At 36.6% G+C, this 17,899-nt stretch overlaps 1 protein-coding gene across 1 annotated transcript; it reads right to left on the bottom strand.

Annotated features, from left to right (window-relative positions):
* Positions 1–6,455: 6,455 nt before the first annotated feature.
* Positions 6,456–15,073, bottom strand: LOC123528014 (uncharacterized). Its single transcript, XM_045307759.2, has 2 exons — positions 14,867–15,073; positions 6,456–9,146 (listed from the first exon to the last, which is right to left on the bottom strand). Exons 1-2 carry the CDS (start codon positions 15,067–15,069, stop codon positions 7,805–7,807), a joined length of 1,545 nt encoding a protein of 514 aa, XP_045163694.2. The 5' UTR covers positions 15,070–15,073; the 3' UTR covers positions 6,456–7,804.
* Positions 15,074–17,899: the final 2,826 nt, after the last annotated feature.

A 17,899-nucleotide genomic window follows, 5' to 3' on the forward strand; every position in this document is an offset into this window, starting at 1 on the left:
ATGAAAATGTAGCATTAAGATGGGCAATGACAAATAATTATCTAGTTTCCACGACGATTCGTCTAGTTCAAGAACAGATTTCATGTAATGTATTCAAAAATATGCTTCAGCGTCCCAAACATATAGATCGTATTTGCTTTAGATTTTTTGCACATTGACGCGTCAACTTTGGGGTGGGGTGGGGTGTGGTGGAGTGAAAGGGGGGTGGCGGCGGGGGGGGGGGGGGGGGGGGGGGGGGGTTGGGGTAGAGGATGTTATTTCACTCGTGGAATGTGTTTTACATAGAACAAAACACTTTTCATGCTTTTGTCCGCATGTTTTCGAATTGTTCACTTAAAAACGAAAACAAAGAGAACAATATGAAGGTACCCGATTACCGTTGGCTTGCACTTCATTGAATGATATTAAACAACCCTTTTCTAAGCAAATTTATAGACGTAGGCCTATAGATCTCTTGTGGAAAATAAATCTATGACTGGCTGAAAATCTAGAAAGTATACCAATATGAACTTGAAATGACAGAATTCGAAATGAAACAAACGGGACATTTTTTATTGGAATATTGCCAAATGATTATTCCTTGTACTTTTATTTCTTTAAGATAGTTTTGCACGTTCGGATCAAATTTTTTTCTACAATGTAGCATTTGATTAAACCCAGGTTTTTCAAAACTTCAGAATATACTTTTAAAAATCGGCAAATAAAAAAGACAGGGTCGCGTGCTTGATTTTTTGCTTGTATGATTAGATTTTGGACCTCACACAAGTTTTTATAATGGGATTCTATGGGAAAATCACAATTTTGATAACATTTTCGCGACTGGAAATTTTTCTACGTTTTGATGAAACATACTACTGTCGTAAACAAGATTTTACCTATAATATGGTGCAATAAAATTTATAAGTCCGCTTGCTTGTTTTTATGCCCCCATTTTTTTGTGGGGGTTGGGGGGGTATAGATTTGCCCTTGTCCGTCCGTCCGTCCGTCCGTCCGTCCATCCGTCCTTCCTTCCTTCCTTCCGTCCGTCCGTCCGTCCGTCCGTCCTTCCGAGAATGTTGTGTCGCGCCTAGCTCCAAAACCTAGTCACAAAACTTTACAGGAATGTTGGTCAGCATGTGTAGTTGTGCACCTGGGGTTTCGCGTCCGGATTCATTCAGTCATTTAGGAGTTATGGCCCCTGACTTTGTAAAAATTGGTCATTTTAGTGTTGTGTCGTACCTAGCTCCAAAAGTATTTGACGTAGAGTCACAAAACTTTACAGGAATGTTGGTCAGCATGTGTAGTTGTGCACCTGGGGTTTCGCGTCCGGATTCATTCAGTCGTGTAGGAGTTATGGCCCCTGACTCAGTAAAAATTGGTCATTTTAATGTTGTGTCGCACGTAGCTCCAAAAGTATTTGACCTAGAGTCACCAAGGTTTACAGGAATGTTGGTCAGCATGTGCAGTTGTGCACCTGGGGTTTCGTATCCGGATTCATTCAGTCGTGTAGGAGTTATGGCCCCTGACTTAATTAAAAATTGGTCATTTTGATGTTGTGTCGCACCTAGCTCCAAAAGTATTTGACCTAGAGTCACCAAAGTTTACAGGAATGTTGGTCAGCATGTGCAGTTGTGCACCTGGGGTTTCGCGTCCGGATTCATTCAGTCATGTAGGAGTTATGGCCTCTGACTTAGTTAAAAATTTGTCATTTTAATGCTGTGTAGCGCGTAGCTCCAAAAGTATTTGACCTAGAGTCACCAAAGTTTACAGGAATGTTGGTCAGCATGTGCACCTGGGGTTTCACGTCCAGATTCATTCAGTATTGTAGGAGTTATGGCCCCTGACCTAGGAAAACATTTGTGTCCTTTGTCATGTAGTGGGGGCATCTGTGTCCCATGGACACATTTCTAGTTTTAGGATATTTGCTCGTGGTTAAAGAGACCCGCACATTTCCAGCTGATTTTAAGACATCAGTTGTGTCATAATTTATCTTTAAAAAGTAGTATATCTAATGTTGTCTTTTTACTAAATTTATTCACACATTGCCATTTATTCCTAAAATGATTTTCATATAAATATGCGAAGTCCATGCTTTATTCTACGTTATCCGGATATAAAGATCACTTTTATTAAATTACTTCCGGTTTATCAAACGTGCAGAACTACCTTAAGTTTATCAAGATATCACTATTCTTAGTATAGTCTATAAATAGAATTCCTGTAAAGTAATGACGTGTTTATAATAAATAGTGAGAAAACATATGTACTAATCATTTAGGGAAACGTGTCAGTTAAGCAGTTTGATGTAAACACGTATATTATTTGATATGAGTGAGCCGTCAGTTAAAGACCTGCTCCAGTCCTACCTTTTAACCTTAAATTGTCACTGAAAAAACATGAAAATCCTGACTATGAACAGTGACGCCTGTCAAAATAGAGTCAATTCTATATAAAATACCTGTTTTTGCGTGCTGAAGTGTGGCGCGTGGCCGTTAACTGTTACCTATTGTAATCATGGGTTGCATACACACAATAGAATTTGAATAGCCGCGGAGCAGGGCTTTAACCAATTCGGTGTAAACACGTGTATTACTTGATATGAGTGAGCCAATATAGTTGTTGGAACGATAGATGTGTTTGCAAATGGGCTTATATCTATTTACTCAACTGCCACTTTCTCCTAAATGATCTGCACTTTGAATTAGCTGTAACTATATATTTCATTCAAGGAAGTAAATTGTGTCTGTTGAAACAGGAGCGGGTCCAGAATTATAGTTTGTGGGGTAGGTGGAGTTTTCGAAGAGGTACGGAGGGTATGCCCGCTCGGAAAGCACCTCAAATATTTAAACATGATTGACTATTTTAAAAAAATGTCATCTTCTAAATTGTAAATTAAAATAGCAATAGCTAGTCCATACGTTATGAATACTACTGCTCAATTTTATACTTTTAAAAACGTATGCTCGCTTTATTGGTGGTTCGGGGGATGGGTGCCAGCTGTGCCCTTCTTTTGAATCCGCCCTTGTGATTTGTGATAGTTGTTAGCTGTAAATCTCAGTTGTTTTGTGGGGAATTTATAGAGAAATTGAAATTACAATAATATATCATTTTAAGTCCTTAGCTTACAAGTATCTGGTAGATGTAGACTCCATTCCTTCGAAGCAATAGGACATGCACTGAACAAAGGCATTCAACTTAATTTTGTTTAAAATTTTGTTTTAAAATATTAGTTTTTATTTTATACCATCATTCATTTGATGCGGTATTTTCTTTTGCATTTTCATTATACTATAGAATGTGATTAGGCTGTAGTATATAATACCCACAAGAGTGTCTTTCTCATGAAATTGAAACAGGAAGTAATGATGTGGTTGATAAAACAGAATAAGTTATAAGACAAAGAACGTTTCTCGAAAGAGAAGCTATATAAGTACCACTCCTTGGCCTGTATTACGATAGGACTTTTTTTCTTTAAAAACAACGAAAAAAACCGAAGCTTTCGAATCACATTGAGGCGTTTTTACCTTGCTTTCTGTACGAGCAATTGCAAATGCATTGGCAAGCTGAGAACCAGCTGTTGCAATGCATAAACCCAAAGAGACTCTTGCTAAATGAAACTTGTTTCCCTTGATTTATTGGTGTATGATACACCAGTATAACTACTTCGCAAATGTTTCAGTCCCAGTTATGTTGAACATAAACATAATAAACGGGCCACTTACTGGCTTCACACAAAGCTTGCATAGTTTCATCTGATCTGTACATACTATATATTCGTATAATTTTTATATATTATATGGACGTTCCTATATATATGTTAAAAATATTTTTTGTAAAGCCGCGATGAACAGCTGGGGACATGTCAGTTATACATAAAATGGATTAGATGTCGAGTCTCATTTTTCTAACACCGAAGCCTTTATGCCAAAATGTCGTGTCCGAAATTTATCGTGTTAAGTTAACGGTAAAGGTACTCGCATTATTTCACAGTAAAGGTATCGAGATTAGTTCACGGTGAAGATATCGGGGTCAGTTCACGATAAAGTTATTGGGGTCAGTTCACAGTTAAGGTATCGATATTATAGATCATGGTAAATGTATCGGGGTCAGTTCACGGTAAAGGTATCGGGACTAGTTCACAGTAAAGGTTAGTTCACGGTAAAGGTATCGGGACTAGTTCACAGTAAAGGTATTAGTTCACGGTAAAGGTATCGGGACTAGTTCACAGTAAAGGTATCGGTGTTAGTTCACGGTAAAGGTATCGGGACTAGTTCACAGTAAAAGGTTAGTTCACGGTAAAGGTATCGGGACTAGTTCACTGTAAAGGTATCAGGGAAGTTCACGGTAAAGGTATCGGGGCAAGTTCACGGTAAAAATATCGGGATTAGTTCACGGTAAAGATAACGTGTAAGTTCACGGTAAGGGTATCGGGATTAGTTTACGGTAAAAGTATCGGGATTATTTCGCGGTAATCGGGGTAAGTTCACAGTAAAGGTATACGGACTAGTTCTTGGTACAGGTATCTGGATTAATTCACTGTAAAAGTATCGTGAGAGGATCACGGCAAAGTTATCGGGGTTACAGACTTATTGCAGATGGATACTATTGAAAAAGTCACACACCGAATCTAAAACGTCACATTATTAATGATTGCAATAAAGTTTTTGATATAGTTGCTCCAAAAAGTAGTTTGAAGACTGGTAGTGTCGAAAATAAGGCCTCGCTGTGAATGAAAAAAAAAAAAGATTAACGACGACTGGTATTGAGGCCATGAATGTTCAAATTTGTGGACGATTTTTAAGGAAAAGTATTAGACGCCTGTTGACTGAAAAGGTGTTTGAAACTTGATCGGTCTGTTATGACTCCAGCTTTCAAAAATTGGCAACAAAAATGATACACTGAAGCAATATGTAGGGAGAGACAATAAATATGACCAAAGGTGTTTACTTAAACCTTATCTCCCGTATTACTTCTGATAAGCAGCCCAAACAGCAATCTATATTCATGCAAGAAACATTCTGATACAAGGTATCAAAGATGCCGCATTTTTTATAATATGCAAAATGTTATCCAAGGGGTATTTTTTGTTTAGGGCAGTTTATAGTAGTTACAACACAAAAAGATGCATATTACTTCGTAATTATCATGGTGACGAAGTCACAGATACTTGAGATCAGGACTTGTCCCTGCCAGCTTTTAGCCAAAGTCTTAACATTTTGAAACGAACTGAACGGAGAAACAATTTTCAGCATATTTAAAAATGCACTTTTTGTCAACAATTCCCCTTATATTACATGACGGGAAACCCTGAAATACACATAGATACCCCCGCACTGTATTGCGCATTTCCACGGTATCATATAACTGATACATAAACCGTTCATCCGATTCAAAGAAGCTGAAAGCGTATCAGTTTAGTATGCGGCTTATAAATACGTTATTTAAAGCAGGTATCCAATCGCACAGAAGTGTTCCACAGAAATAATATTGATTGATTTATAAATGAGTTATCGATCTGTCATTGAATCTCGAATATCAGTTGTCAGAACTGGTGTCATTTGGCGGAATGAACTGTTACAAGGAATCGATAGTAGGTGCTAATTTACAAGTTGAATCGACTTAATTTCTTAGTGCTGGTAGAACAGTCCCTTTGATCTCCACCTATGTTCAGTTCGTATTGAAATTTTGCTGGGTATAGAACTATAGGTTAACAATTTGCAGGGGCGGAGAAGGTTGTGGACCTGACTCCAAGTGCATGTGGACATAGTATAATATATCCCAATTTTTTTTCTTGCCGACATAGGATTTCACAATATTATGCTGCATCTTTGTTCAAATGTGACCAGTGCTTTTTTGTCCAGAAAAATTCCGGTTTTATGGCTCTAGGTAAACATTTTGAAGATATTATGCAACACAAACTTTTAAGCACGTGATGTGTATTCTTCACCAAATCAGTGACTTTAACAGTTATCTGGCTGGGTGCACAACAATGCAACTATTATGTTTCATGCCCATATGTGAAATACATTTTACTATACATGCGATACAAACTTTTGACTAATTTAGGACCATTACTCTGGTCTGGCTGAGCAAAAGCAAAAAAATAAAACACACAAAAAAAAAAAAAAAAAAAAAAAAAAAAAAACATGCTGAATTTTCCTTTGTTTCATAACCCCATGTCAAATACTTTTTGCGATACATGCGACACAAACTTACAGCCCACTTTCATGCATATTTTTGACGCCAATGGCTATTATTTTGGCCTGGCTGTGTGAAGCCCAAGTTAAAACACCAGATGCACAAGTTCATAGGCTATATTACAAACCCGAGGTTTGATGACTCTACGAGCAGACAAGGGCAAATCTAAGTCCCCCATCCCCGCTCACCAAGGCAAAAACGCTTAGGAGAGCAAATGAATAACTGAACACCATAACTATTCATGGGATGCTTCAGAACACGACGAAAGCAAACAAATATAATTTATGAACAATTTTATTCGACAGAGGAGTGGTATTTATACAACTTCCAGAATATAACACTTAATAATACTCAAGACACCAGTATGTGGTATTTGAAAATACATTTATTCACAAGCGGAGTGAAGATTTTAAAGACCTCAGATAACGGGATTTGATTTGTAATTTTCCGTAAAATTACCTGTAATTCGTATTCGTATATTTTGTTTAGGGTCAGTTAGTATTCGGTAATCCTCAAAGTACGTATAAATTATAGTAGAAAATGTCGGTAAAAATGTTTTAGAAATATCCGATTTAGGCATATTTATTATTGCCAGTTCAAAATGAAATAATGAAATAAAACAAAGATCTAGAAAAGTCTTAGTCCAAGGTAGAAAGGTACGGAACTGAATTCGATCCTACGTTGTGAATCACAGATCATGTCTCCGGTCGTACTTATTGGTTATTTTAGTTAGTAAAATATTTTTCGATACAATTGCTGTATGAATATCGACGGAGATTGATGAGTGTATTGTAAATATACGCAAAATATATATTGATTAAATAGCACACGTGTTACAAGTATGAATACTACATATATATACATTTGTACACAACTGCAAATAATGTACATAAAGCCAAATATGTAACAATGGAATTTAAAGAAGATTATTTATAATTCAACATGAGCTCATTCAGACTTAGAAACGACTACGCTCCTTCTATAGCTCCAGCCAAACCTTCGACTGGATTCAAAAAGGCATTGTGAGGTTGTTTGTTTTTTTTTTAATTTTGGTGATTTGGGAAATTTTACCTTAATCTTTTTCAAAAGTATTTTTCTTCAAAATATACCGATGACCTATCAATATTAATAACTAATTATCTCTCTTTTTATTATAAAATAGTGACAGATACGGCTGTGTTTCTTTCAAACGTACAAAAAAGGAAAACCTGCCAGAAGCATTCTGATTATTCTGCTTAACATTAAGAACCTGTTGTGCTGTTCAGACCAGGTGTCAGTATAAAACGACATTGTTTGTATTATCAAAGTGTACAGCCTGAAAGTCAAACAGAAACATAAGTATGCCAATTATTCTATTTGCAAAAGTTTTGTTCATAAATTCTTAACCCTGTTGAAATTTTGCTGTGCTCTATGCGCATTTCTGCAAGGTGTATACAACAGTTGAACTTGAGGTAATGACAAAACTAAATGTACAGAGCCCGTAATTACATATACTCCGAAAGCGATTTTGGCAATCTTAGTTTTTACTGGTGTTGAGCTACATGTACAACAGAAGAATTCCGTATGTAATCCTCGATTGCCAATTACCCAAACGTCATCAAAAATTATACTGTGCTGACACATAAACCTATGCATTGGTAACATTTAGTTCATAGACAGTTATAGTACTTCCGGAGTGTGTTGCGACGAGTGTGTTCCTGTCTGGATTAAAGGACATAGAAGCAATTTCTGTAGGAAATTCCCCAGCCAGTTCCCTGTCAATAACACTGATCTTTCTTTTTGACTGCTCATTAATCTGAACAATATTCAGTGAATTAACACTACAAACAAATATGTTTCCCCTTTTGTCTGCAGCCGCGCTTCGTATTTGAAGTAAATCGGGACCTGTGAAAGTAGATTCATAATCACCGCGCGGACCAAAAGTTATCATACCTTTATCTTTGTCAAAGACATACACTTTGTCAAAGATCGTTCCAAGAACGATATGTCGACATTCAGTGAAGATTTTATTACCATCATTGTCAAGTCCTATTGTACGGAGAAGACTTCCATTCATGTCGTACACGTATAAAGCATAATGCTGATCGGTAACAAACAGTTTTCCATTCTTATAAGCAAGACTGAAGATGAAATGTCCAAGATTTAGCTTTTTGTACTTCACCATTTCTTCACCTACTGACACAAGCTGGATGACGCCATTGTACAGGGAGACAGCAATATCATTTGGAATGGTTTGGCAAATGCCAACGGGACAATCAATCGTCTCTATATAATCTTTAATAGAATCTGAAGACAGATCAACGCGTTTTAGTCTGATGTTGCCGAAATCTGCAAGAAGCAATGAGCCGTCATCAATGAAGCATGCCCCAAATACATTACAGTCTGTGTCATTTGGAAGCTTGATATTCACTTCCTTTTGTTGCTTCATCGTATAGGTTCTATCAGACACAGAAACCTTGCTAAGGATGTTCAACTTTTGTAGAAACTCTTGTGTGACTGAATCAACCGATAAAATGTCTCCCTGTTGTTTCTGTAGGAGATTTACGAGATCTTTCGCTTTATGAATATTTTTCTCGGAGGATTTCACGCAAACAAATTCCTGGGCCTTGTTTCCAACTGATTTCATATGTTTGTTAGCAGATTGTTCTAGTTCATATATACCTTTTCTTACTTCTGTGATATCATTCTGTAACTTTACTTCGAGGCTGTCACACTCGGTTTCAACTTTCTTTACTAATTCGTTTTCAATCTTTTCAAGAACGGCTTCCATTTCCTTTCTGAACTTTTTAACAGAATCAATTGCCTCCGTTTTGTATTTTGTAGAATCTTTAATGCGGATCTCCTTGGCTTTTTTGATATCTTCCATCGTTTTCTTTATATTATGTAGTTGCCTTGTTGTTTCGTTAAAGGTTTCAGGCTTATACAAACTGTCGATTTCATCTGGAATTGAATGCATGTTCTGGCAAGCCCTGTAACAGAAACATATTTTAAGAATACATTCCATACCCAAATAGATAACAAGGTTTAGTATTGTGATGCAATTTTTATTTAAAGTGCGCTCGAAAAATATGAATTGACGATACTTCTATGAAATCAACAAGTATGTAAGAATATGGAAATACGAGCTGCATGTCCCCATCACAACAACGCATTTTATTATATACCTATATAAATTCTGTAAAAAGTCGGTTTGTATTTCACAATTACATATTAACAGGCAGAAAAAGACGTATTGTACCTTTTAAATTCCGTATTGTACCTTTCTTATTGTACGCTGCCGGACTACTTTTATTGATATGCATGATCTGACACAGTTCTATAAATAGCGCACATAAAAACTTCACTTATTACCATTTTAATATCGATAAACAATGAAGATTTTGTTCAATAACATAACAACATACAAAAAAGGTAGAGGTATATAATAAAAGGGTCATTACAACAGTAGCTAGATCTGAGATTTTGTATTCAGCTCTGGTCGCATCACACTCGGCGCTTGCGCGCCTCTTGAGATCCGATCTGGCAAAACTTCACTCGAGCCGAATACAGCATCCCAGATCGAGCTACTATTATAATAACCCTATTTGGTAACTTAATATCATCTTTTTGAGAATAGTGGGGGATGGTAGGGTAGAGCCACACCGACATAACTTTTCAAGCATCTAGGTGTTATATTAAACTGATTTCACTCAAGTATGACGAAAGCTTCAGGCCCTGAACATTACACCATAAAGTAGTACAATGTATTCTGGTACTCAGTACCAAAATAAGGCCGAGTTTTTGGTCGTGCCAAAATGCGTTGAAAAGGTGCATACGATTTGCCACACCTAGGCACGTGGTGATTAATTACTGTTGTTAGAGTCATTCGCTGTCTGTTGTCTGTCTTACTTTTTCACCGGGTAAGACCGTGGTGAGAGTTTTTTCCCTCGGCTTTACATGAAAAGCCAAGCAACATTCTAACACAACTTGATTCTTTTTCCTATTAAACAAAGAAGGCTGAAAGTTGTGAGTTATTTCACAACAATTCACTGGTCTGACGTCACAATTATTACATCATAGCGTCAAACGGCATAGCGGCGCGTAAAAAAGAAACCAACAAAAAACGGGCAAATATTTGACGGACGTCGTCAAGGATGTACTTAAAAACCCTTGGTAACGTGTTAGAATCGAAATAATATATCTCATTTAGTGATTTGCTCTTGAATAAAATGACGTCAGAACAGTGAATTGTTGTAAAATAACTCACAACTTTCAGCCTTCTTTGTTTAATAGGAAAATGGATCATGGCGTTTAGAATATTTCTTAAATTATGGTCATGACGACGGCGGCGATGACGATGTTGATGATGATGATATTATGTTTGGGGGAGTCTTTGTCAACCAAACTGCTAATTTATCGCGTTGATTGGTTGCCGGGGCGGAACTACTAAACAAGGAAGTAAGAGGGCGCCAAGACGACAAATATAATAAATAAATAATATGATAAAAAAATAATGAGAGAAAACGGCTAAAATCGGTGTGAACTTCATCTCTGGCCCACTATCATTGAAATCAATAAAACATTGGTATGTGACACAGCTCATGTACTTGCAGTCTTGTTTGGATGTTAAAGACGACGACGACGACGAAAATTATTATTATTTTTATTATTATTATTATTATTATTATTATTATTATGGTAGATGTTAAGAAAGATTGGGTAAAACTAATGCTCAAAATGATATTGATGATGATGATGATGATGATGCGGGCGACGACGATGCTGATAATATGTCGACTATAGTGATGATTTTAACGTGATTTAACGTCATTAACTTAAAATACCCATTTTGATCTTAAACTGTCGCCATTAACCATACTTGGTTCGTCATCCATCGTGGTTTGTCAATAGTTCACATAAAATATTAGTAAGTTTTTTTCGTTAAACGCTTAGAGAATCTTCAAAAACTTGGAACGAAGCGTCTTTGCACTGATATATCTCAAACTGATTCAAACTGTCCCGTTTGACTATAGGTTTCGACCGCCATATATGTGTATATTCAAGGTCAAGGTCAAGGTCATTATCCTCTTCTTGATCAAGGCGATACCGGGGCTTATATATTATCATTTGATTAACTACATTGAGACAGAAGAACATACAAAAAAAGAAGAAAAAAAAACAACAATGATGTCAACAATCAGCATTGTATATAACACATGCCCCTTGAAAATGCTAAATAAAATGAAAAATTAAGTCCACAACAAGGTCGTAAAATATGCACTTGTACATTTCACGATGATGATGTAAACCAAGTTTCATTTCAACTGAATATGAACTTTGGAAAAGTTTAATTAGTACATAAAAAAGTGTGACGGACGGAAGGATCTTCGACACCGGGGGCATAACAATTTACATGCATCCAATTATCAAAAGTACCATTTTGCTGTTGTTTTGTATATATCCAACGCATTTTTGTACTGCAGTGCCTAACGCACTTCGGTTATGACCGAGTTTTGGCAAAACTAAAAACCTGCGATTTTAGGTGAATCGTTTATCGTTGTATAACTACAGGAAAAATAACTTTTGCACATCCTTGAGTCAGGATTTTACTTTAGTGCTCTCAATCGCTTTCCAAACCTTGCTTATTATGTTGCATGGTGGGTACTTTAAACATGTAAAAAGGTGCGGCTTGTTTTCCAAAGTGAAAGTAACATGTAATTGACTAGACTTTCATTGAATGGCACCTCAGACTCTTTCAAAATGAAGAATTTACAAAATGTATGTCAAAAGAAACAACACCGATGCGGCAGGGAAAAAAAAAACAATTAGCAGTGGAAACTTACACACAACGATAATTTTGTTACGGGTCAAATCTAGGACATGACTAACATCCCATAAAAATCTTCCATGTCAAAGCAGTAGTTTTCATACACATATATAGACTAAAAAATATGTAAATGTTCAGACTGACTGTAAATATATCGCTTTCACATACTTGTTCAGGTCGGAGACTTTTCCTGGATTGGGAGACAGATTCTTGATCGGAAGACTGGCTGGAATTAGCTTAGCCAAAAAACTGTTTATTAAAACAATCATTTCATTCCTGCGGCAAATAAATCTTACAAGCAACACTGTTTCATAAAAGTTTGCTTAAGAACTATAATGTTTAAACAAAATTTACAAATAATTTTTATTCTCAAAAATTTATAAAAGAAAATCAGTCTTTAAAAATGATTTGCGCATTCTAATGTGGGTGTTTTAATGCTTATCTAAAGTCTTTCAATTGGGAGAAAATGTTTAGATCAAAAGAATGTCTCTCAATCCAGGTGAAGTCTCTGATCTGTTGTTAACAGTCGAAATGTATTTCTTTCGATGAAAATAGATATCAACAAAAGTTAGTGACCGAGTATTGCAGTGGCAATACAGAAGTCCCCTGCCGGTATTAAACTTTGTTAGCGTTCGTCCCTCGTGGTTGTTGGCAACAGTGTTAAGACTAAAAACGCTTCAAGGCATTTAGGAGCTAAGAAACAGAAACTATTTTTACTTCAATTTCAATAGTAACCTTGTCCTACAAGCATAGATCATGTACACGACACATTGTCTCATCATGGGGAACAATTAAGATAATCCATAGATGCACATAAAAGTTCTGGAGCGGAAACAAAATTTTACTTGACCTTCAATAGTGACCTTTACCTTTGACCTACATGTATAAGTCGTGTACGTGCATTATCTACATATTGCCCTCTATACACATACCAAGTTTCAAAAACCTAGCTTGAATAATTTTCGAGTAATTGCAGGATCCGCATTTGCGGACGAACAGACAGACGGAAGGACGGAGGGCATTCCTATAGTCCCTCCGGTGTTCCGTCAGTAGGGGACTTATAAGCATATATAAGCTGGTCTAGTATATAGCCTGATTGGTGCATGATGTACCAATTTCTGGCCATAGTGTACTCGGTGATGCACCTATTGGTGACAATGAGAATGTTTCTGGTAAATATCTTTGAATTGAGAAATAACAGCATTTTAGCACTTGCAAATGTACATGTAAATGGTTATGATGGGTACAATGAAATGAGGCAGAGCACTTGCAAATTTGACCAGTGCATCAAGCTAGAATTGTATGTATATTACTTTCCTTTTTGTCTTTTTTTGAAAATCTCCATGCTTCTAACAAACATTTCTTCAATTTATATGACAGGACATAATTTTGCTCTTGTAATCCAAGGTAAATTAAAATACCAATTAAGGTTCATGTAAAGTCTTTTGAAACAACCCCTCGGGTGAATTTTTGTTTAATTTTTTAAGCCACATAGGCCTTGGTCTATCATCAAGAATACACCGAAATGTTCATAATAAGTAGAAGAAACTTTCAAGACAGGTTATTCCATTTTGAACAACACATTTTGTCTTATATCACATGTGCTTTGACTGTTCATGTTCTATTTTGTAGAAGATATCAAGCTTCTTTTTCAAAAGTATTTTGTCATTACTTTTATAATCATTGCGTGTCTAACATATTTGTCCAGGTACTCCGGGAGTTGAAAGTGTTACAAACCATGTACATTTAAAAAAATGCAAACATTGCAAAATGAAAGACCCGACTTAATTTGCGCTAATTAGTGTTAATTGGCATTCATCGAGTTTCTGACAATTTTAAGGTAGAAAAAATGTAGAAATTGTCAGACTGGATTCCCAGGCTAGTAAGACCAAAGAAGTATAAAATACACAGAATGGCAACTGGCTGTAATCTCACGCGAGCTCGTGTCAGAGCGTGATTCGGCGTTATCTTACTAAAAACAAACTTCGGCGAGCATGGAGTTACAATTTATACCTTTAAAACTACATTTAAAATACATGTTAGCTTCTAAAACAAAATTAGTTTAATGTGAAATGGTCTTAAGACACGAAGCACACGTTTTTTTGGCCATCGAAAGAAGCATGGTCATACGGTGATAATTATTTTACCGATGATTAATTGCTTTCGCATACAAAATGGCGCGTGGAGAAAGTGCCACTTCCGGTAAACGAGATCTCGTTTTTTTGTCACGGGAGGTTGGCGAGATTTGCTCTATATGCCTTTCAAGTTGCCAATCTATTTATTTTTATAGCTCTTTGGTAAGACACATAACAAAAACAAACTTAGAGAAAAAATATGTTTGAAAAAGAAGTTTGATATTTTGTACAAAATAGAATGTGGACAGCTGAAGTACATGTTTTGTAAGACAAAATACATATTACCAAACAAGGTGACCTCTATAGAAAGTATTTTATACTTCTTCTAAACAACGCCGTATATGTATGTTAAGAATATTATGAGTCTGTCCGGTATAATTTCCAAAATGAAAATTTACCCGAGGGGTGGTCTCAAACGCTTTACGTGAACCTTAAGGGATTAAGGTTTCAAGTTTACAAAATGTTTATTTTGTGATGCATCAGTTGGTGCATCCTTTCTTTTTTCAAAAAGGGCATTTGTTATACAGGTTCACGAACTTTTTGAGAGAGAAAAAATCGCTATAAATATCAACAAGAAAAGGTGCATGTACCAGGCTACACCTGTAATAGTTTTTCCTGTTACTATCGTGGTTGAAATATTGATCAATTGGTAAATCAATAGGTGCATCATATACCGTGTTACTGTAACAATCGGGCTATATACTAGCCCTGATAAGCAAAGGCTACACTATTGAAACGACATGTATACCTGTGACTGAGAGATACACATATTGAACAAATGACCTCGTCGTGAGTCTTGCAGTACTTTTCCAAGAGTCTGTCGCTATGGACGGAACAGTATTCTGTCGGAAAGCATTGTATAGAAGAAGTGGAACCAACATTCCATTTGCTGAAGTCTGGAGCAGTGCTTTTAAATTCCTCGGATGAATTTTCAATTTCTGTCGCCGCCATTTTAATGTCTCCTCAAACGGCGTGAAACTTGTGAATTTATAAAACCCTGTACTGTGTACAGTCTGATTCAAAATGACCTTTCCGACAAGGTTCATTAAATACAGGTTAATCTGTCTCGTGTTTGCGCGGGAATCACGTTATCGTGCTTATTCATTCGGTAGATAAATCAAATATTGGCCAACAGTTTTTGTTTAAAGTATTTCAAGAAGGTGTTTAGTTTCAAAGTACCTCCAACATCATGATTATTTCTGTAGTGTAAAACTTACGTATCTTATTTTGTTTTAGCATTGAAATACAAGCGAGATCAAAAATACGCTACGGAAACCAGTCAGAGGTATATATATGAAAAACATAAATGATTTACAACTAAAACTCATGTCTATAAAATGTCCTTTTTTAGACAAAACAAAGGTGGTTCTAGTGGGTTGCATCCAGCGCTGCCCCTCGCCCCCCCCCCCCCCCCCCCGCCCCCACAAATCACCGCACACAAATAAGGTGAGCATAAGTTATTGACAGCCTAAAACTGAGATAATAGTAATTGTAGTCAAAATTTGAGCCGCGCCATAAGAAAACCAACATAGTGGGTTTGCATCCGCGCAGTCTGGTCAGGATCCATGCTGTTCGCTTCAAAGCCTATTTAAATGAGAGAAACCATTAGCGAGCAGCATGGATCCTGACCAGACTGCGCGGATGCACAGGCTGGTCTGGATCCATACTGGTCGCAAACGCACTATGATGGTTTTTTCACGGCGCGGCTCAATTAAGCTCGCTCCGACTCCAATACATATCAGTTGGTTGTAATCATAATCACTGAAGTAGTGGGAACAGAGGACAGTTAAATCAAACAGATATGAATCCATTTGATCAAACTGCTATTTTTTTTTTCAATCTACAAATCAAAAAGATGACATTGTGTCAAATATTCATGTCCAACCAATGTTTAATATACACCAGATTGCACTTTTTAAAGTATACTTGTCAAAACGTCTCTGACGGGACTTGCTCCCTGACTGCCCACAAAGTATGTTTATCCTAAAAAAATCAATCCTGGAGCCGCGTTGCAAAAGGGAAACAGGACACTTGCATGGGCGTGCAGATTTCTCCGTGCACCTGAAAATACGTGAAATTAAAAAAGCAAAAACTGGTATTTAAAATCTCATTTACAGCTTAGCTCATTTGAATACGATGTAAAAGGTAAATAAGAATCCTATTGAAAAGGCTCCTTCGGCAATTAGTTCAAATATGCGAGGGTTTGTTAAACAATCTATTGGTTTACTCATAATTATGTAAAAAATAAACCCAACTTCGCTTGATACAACACTTTCAGTCATGGGCTCGTCTGTCGGTATGTATGTTTGTCTGTCTGTCTATTTAGAATTGTCAAATGACTTTATTTCAGCATAATATTATACAAAATGTTTCCAGTTATATCAATACAAGTGTTTAGGCAAAAATAGCATCTCTAATATGTCATGCTACACGATTCCGACTTACATAAACTGCCTGTCCATAGTTTGTGCTTTTGACCATTCAACACTAAATTGACACCATGATGGCCTATATCACATTTTCAGTCCCGAAATCATTATGACCTTGACATTTGATCTACTGACTCCAAAAGATTAGGATCATCTACTGACAGACAATCATAATTATATGAGATTTGTAGGCTACAGCGTTCGTTATTTGTTGAGCAAAGTAGTTTTTAGTCTCAATGTCACTGTGACCTTTACCTTTAGCCTACTAAACCCATAAAAAAAGAAATCATCTACTTATCATATGCAATCACTCCATGAGGTCTGACGACTGAAGGTGAAAGCATTCTTTTGTAATTGGGCCAAATCGTTTCCTGCCCCGAGGACACTGTGACCTTGACCTTTAGCTTAACTGATTGAATATCATGTCTTCCGGACATTGGTATCGCCAAGATTGTTTTCAACCTGGGCCAAGATGATCGGCACAAAAAAATAATTTGGTCTAAACGGCCGAGATATAATCGATTGAAGTATCACCATGTTTGAAAAGAAAATCTAGAAGGAAATTAAACTGAAATGAAACCACAAAAACATAAAGTTTTTAGTCATATTTCCTTTTGAATTACGCAGATTCGGTACGATTTATTAATCTTAAATTGTTTGAAGTTTGAATTGGACCATGCATTCAGTCGAACGTCTCCATTTACCTACTTTCATATTATATAGAAAAAAAATACATGGACCTGAATGCCAAAATGTCCCTAGCTAATTTCTCGAGGACAAAGGTGAATTTAAAAGGGGACAGCCGCTGCCCACACCCTCCTGCTGTCAAAAATTCACTGAACGTACATTTTATACATCCGTCGTTTTAGAAAAAAGATTAGGCGCTACGATTTCAAAACATTAACTTAGTAGTATTTATAAAGGAACTAGACGACATATCGGGACAAAGTAATTAGCGGTCACTGTGGGCCTTCCTTTGATCCACTGGCCTCAACACCAATGTGTTGCTAGAGCTATTATGCCAAAGGGTTTCGAAAGAGACTGCATGAGTGGAAGCGGTTGCTTTTTTTTATATATGTCACAGTGACTTTGACCTTATAATAAATAGGGGTCATTCAATGCCCATGTGCCCTGTCTGCAGACTTTGGTAATCATAAGTCAGGGCATCCGCAAGGAAATGTGCGGAAACGCTTTTCGTACGAACATATATCGTTACCTTGAACTTTGATGCACTGGCGTCACAATCATGATGATCATATACATCATGATATATGCAAACAAAATATATGAACAATTTGTCTAGCTAGCAATCGTGGATCGTAGGTCAAGGAGATTCAAAATATTGAGTTAAC

Source organism: Mercenaria mercenaria, chromosome 14, assembly GCF_021730395.1.
Source record: "Mercenaria mercenaria strain notata chromosome 14, MADL_Memer_1, whole genome shotgun sequence".
NCBI lineage: Eukaryota > Metazoa > Mollusca > Bivalvia > Venerida > Veneridae > Mercenaria > Mercenaria mercenaria.

Bases quoted from the DNA above. Each gene is read 5' to 3' on its own strand.
- LOC123528014 (XM_045307759.2), bottom strand. From the start codon at position 15,069: ATGGCGGCGACAGAAATTGAAAATTCATCCGAGGAATTTAAAAGCACT. The intron at 9,147-14,866 runs GTATACATGTCG...TTTCTGTTACAG, and splicing joins TGTGTATCTCTCAGTCACAG to GGCTTGCCAGAACATGCATT.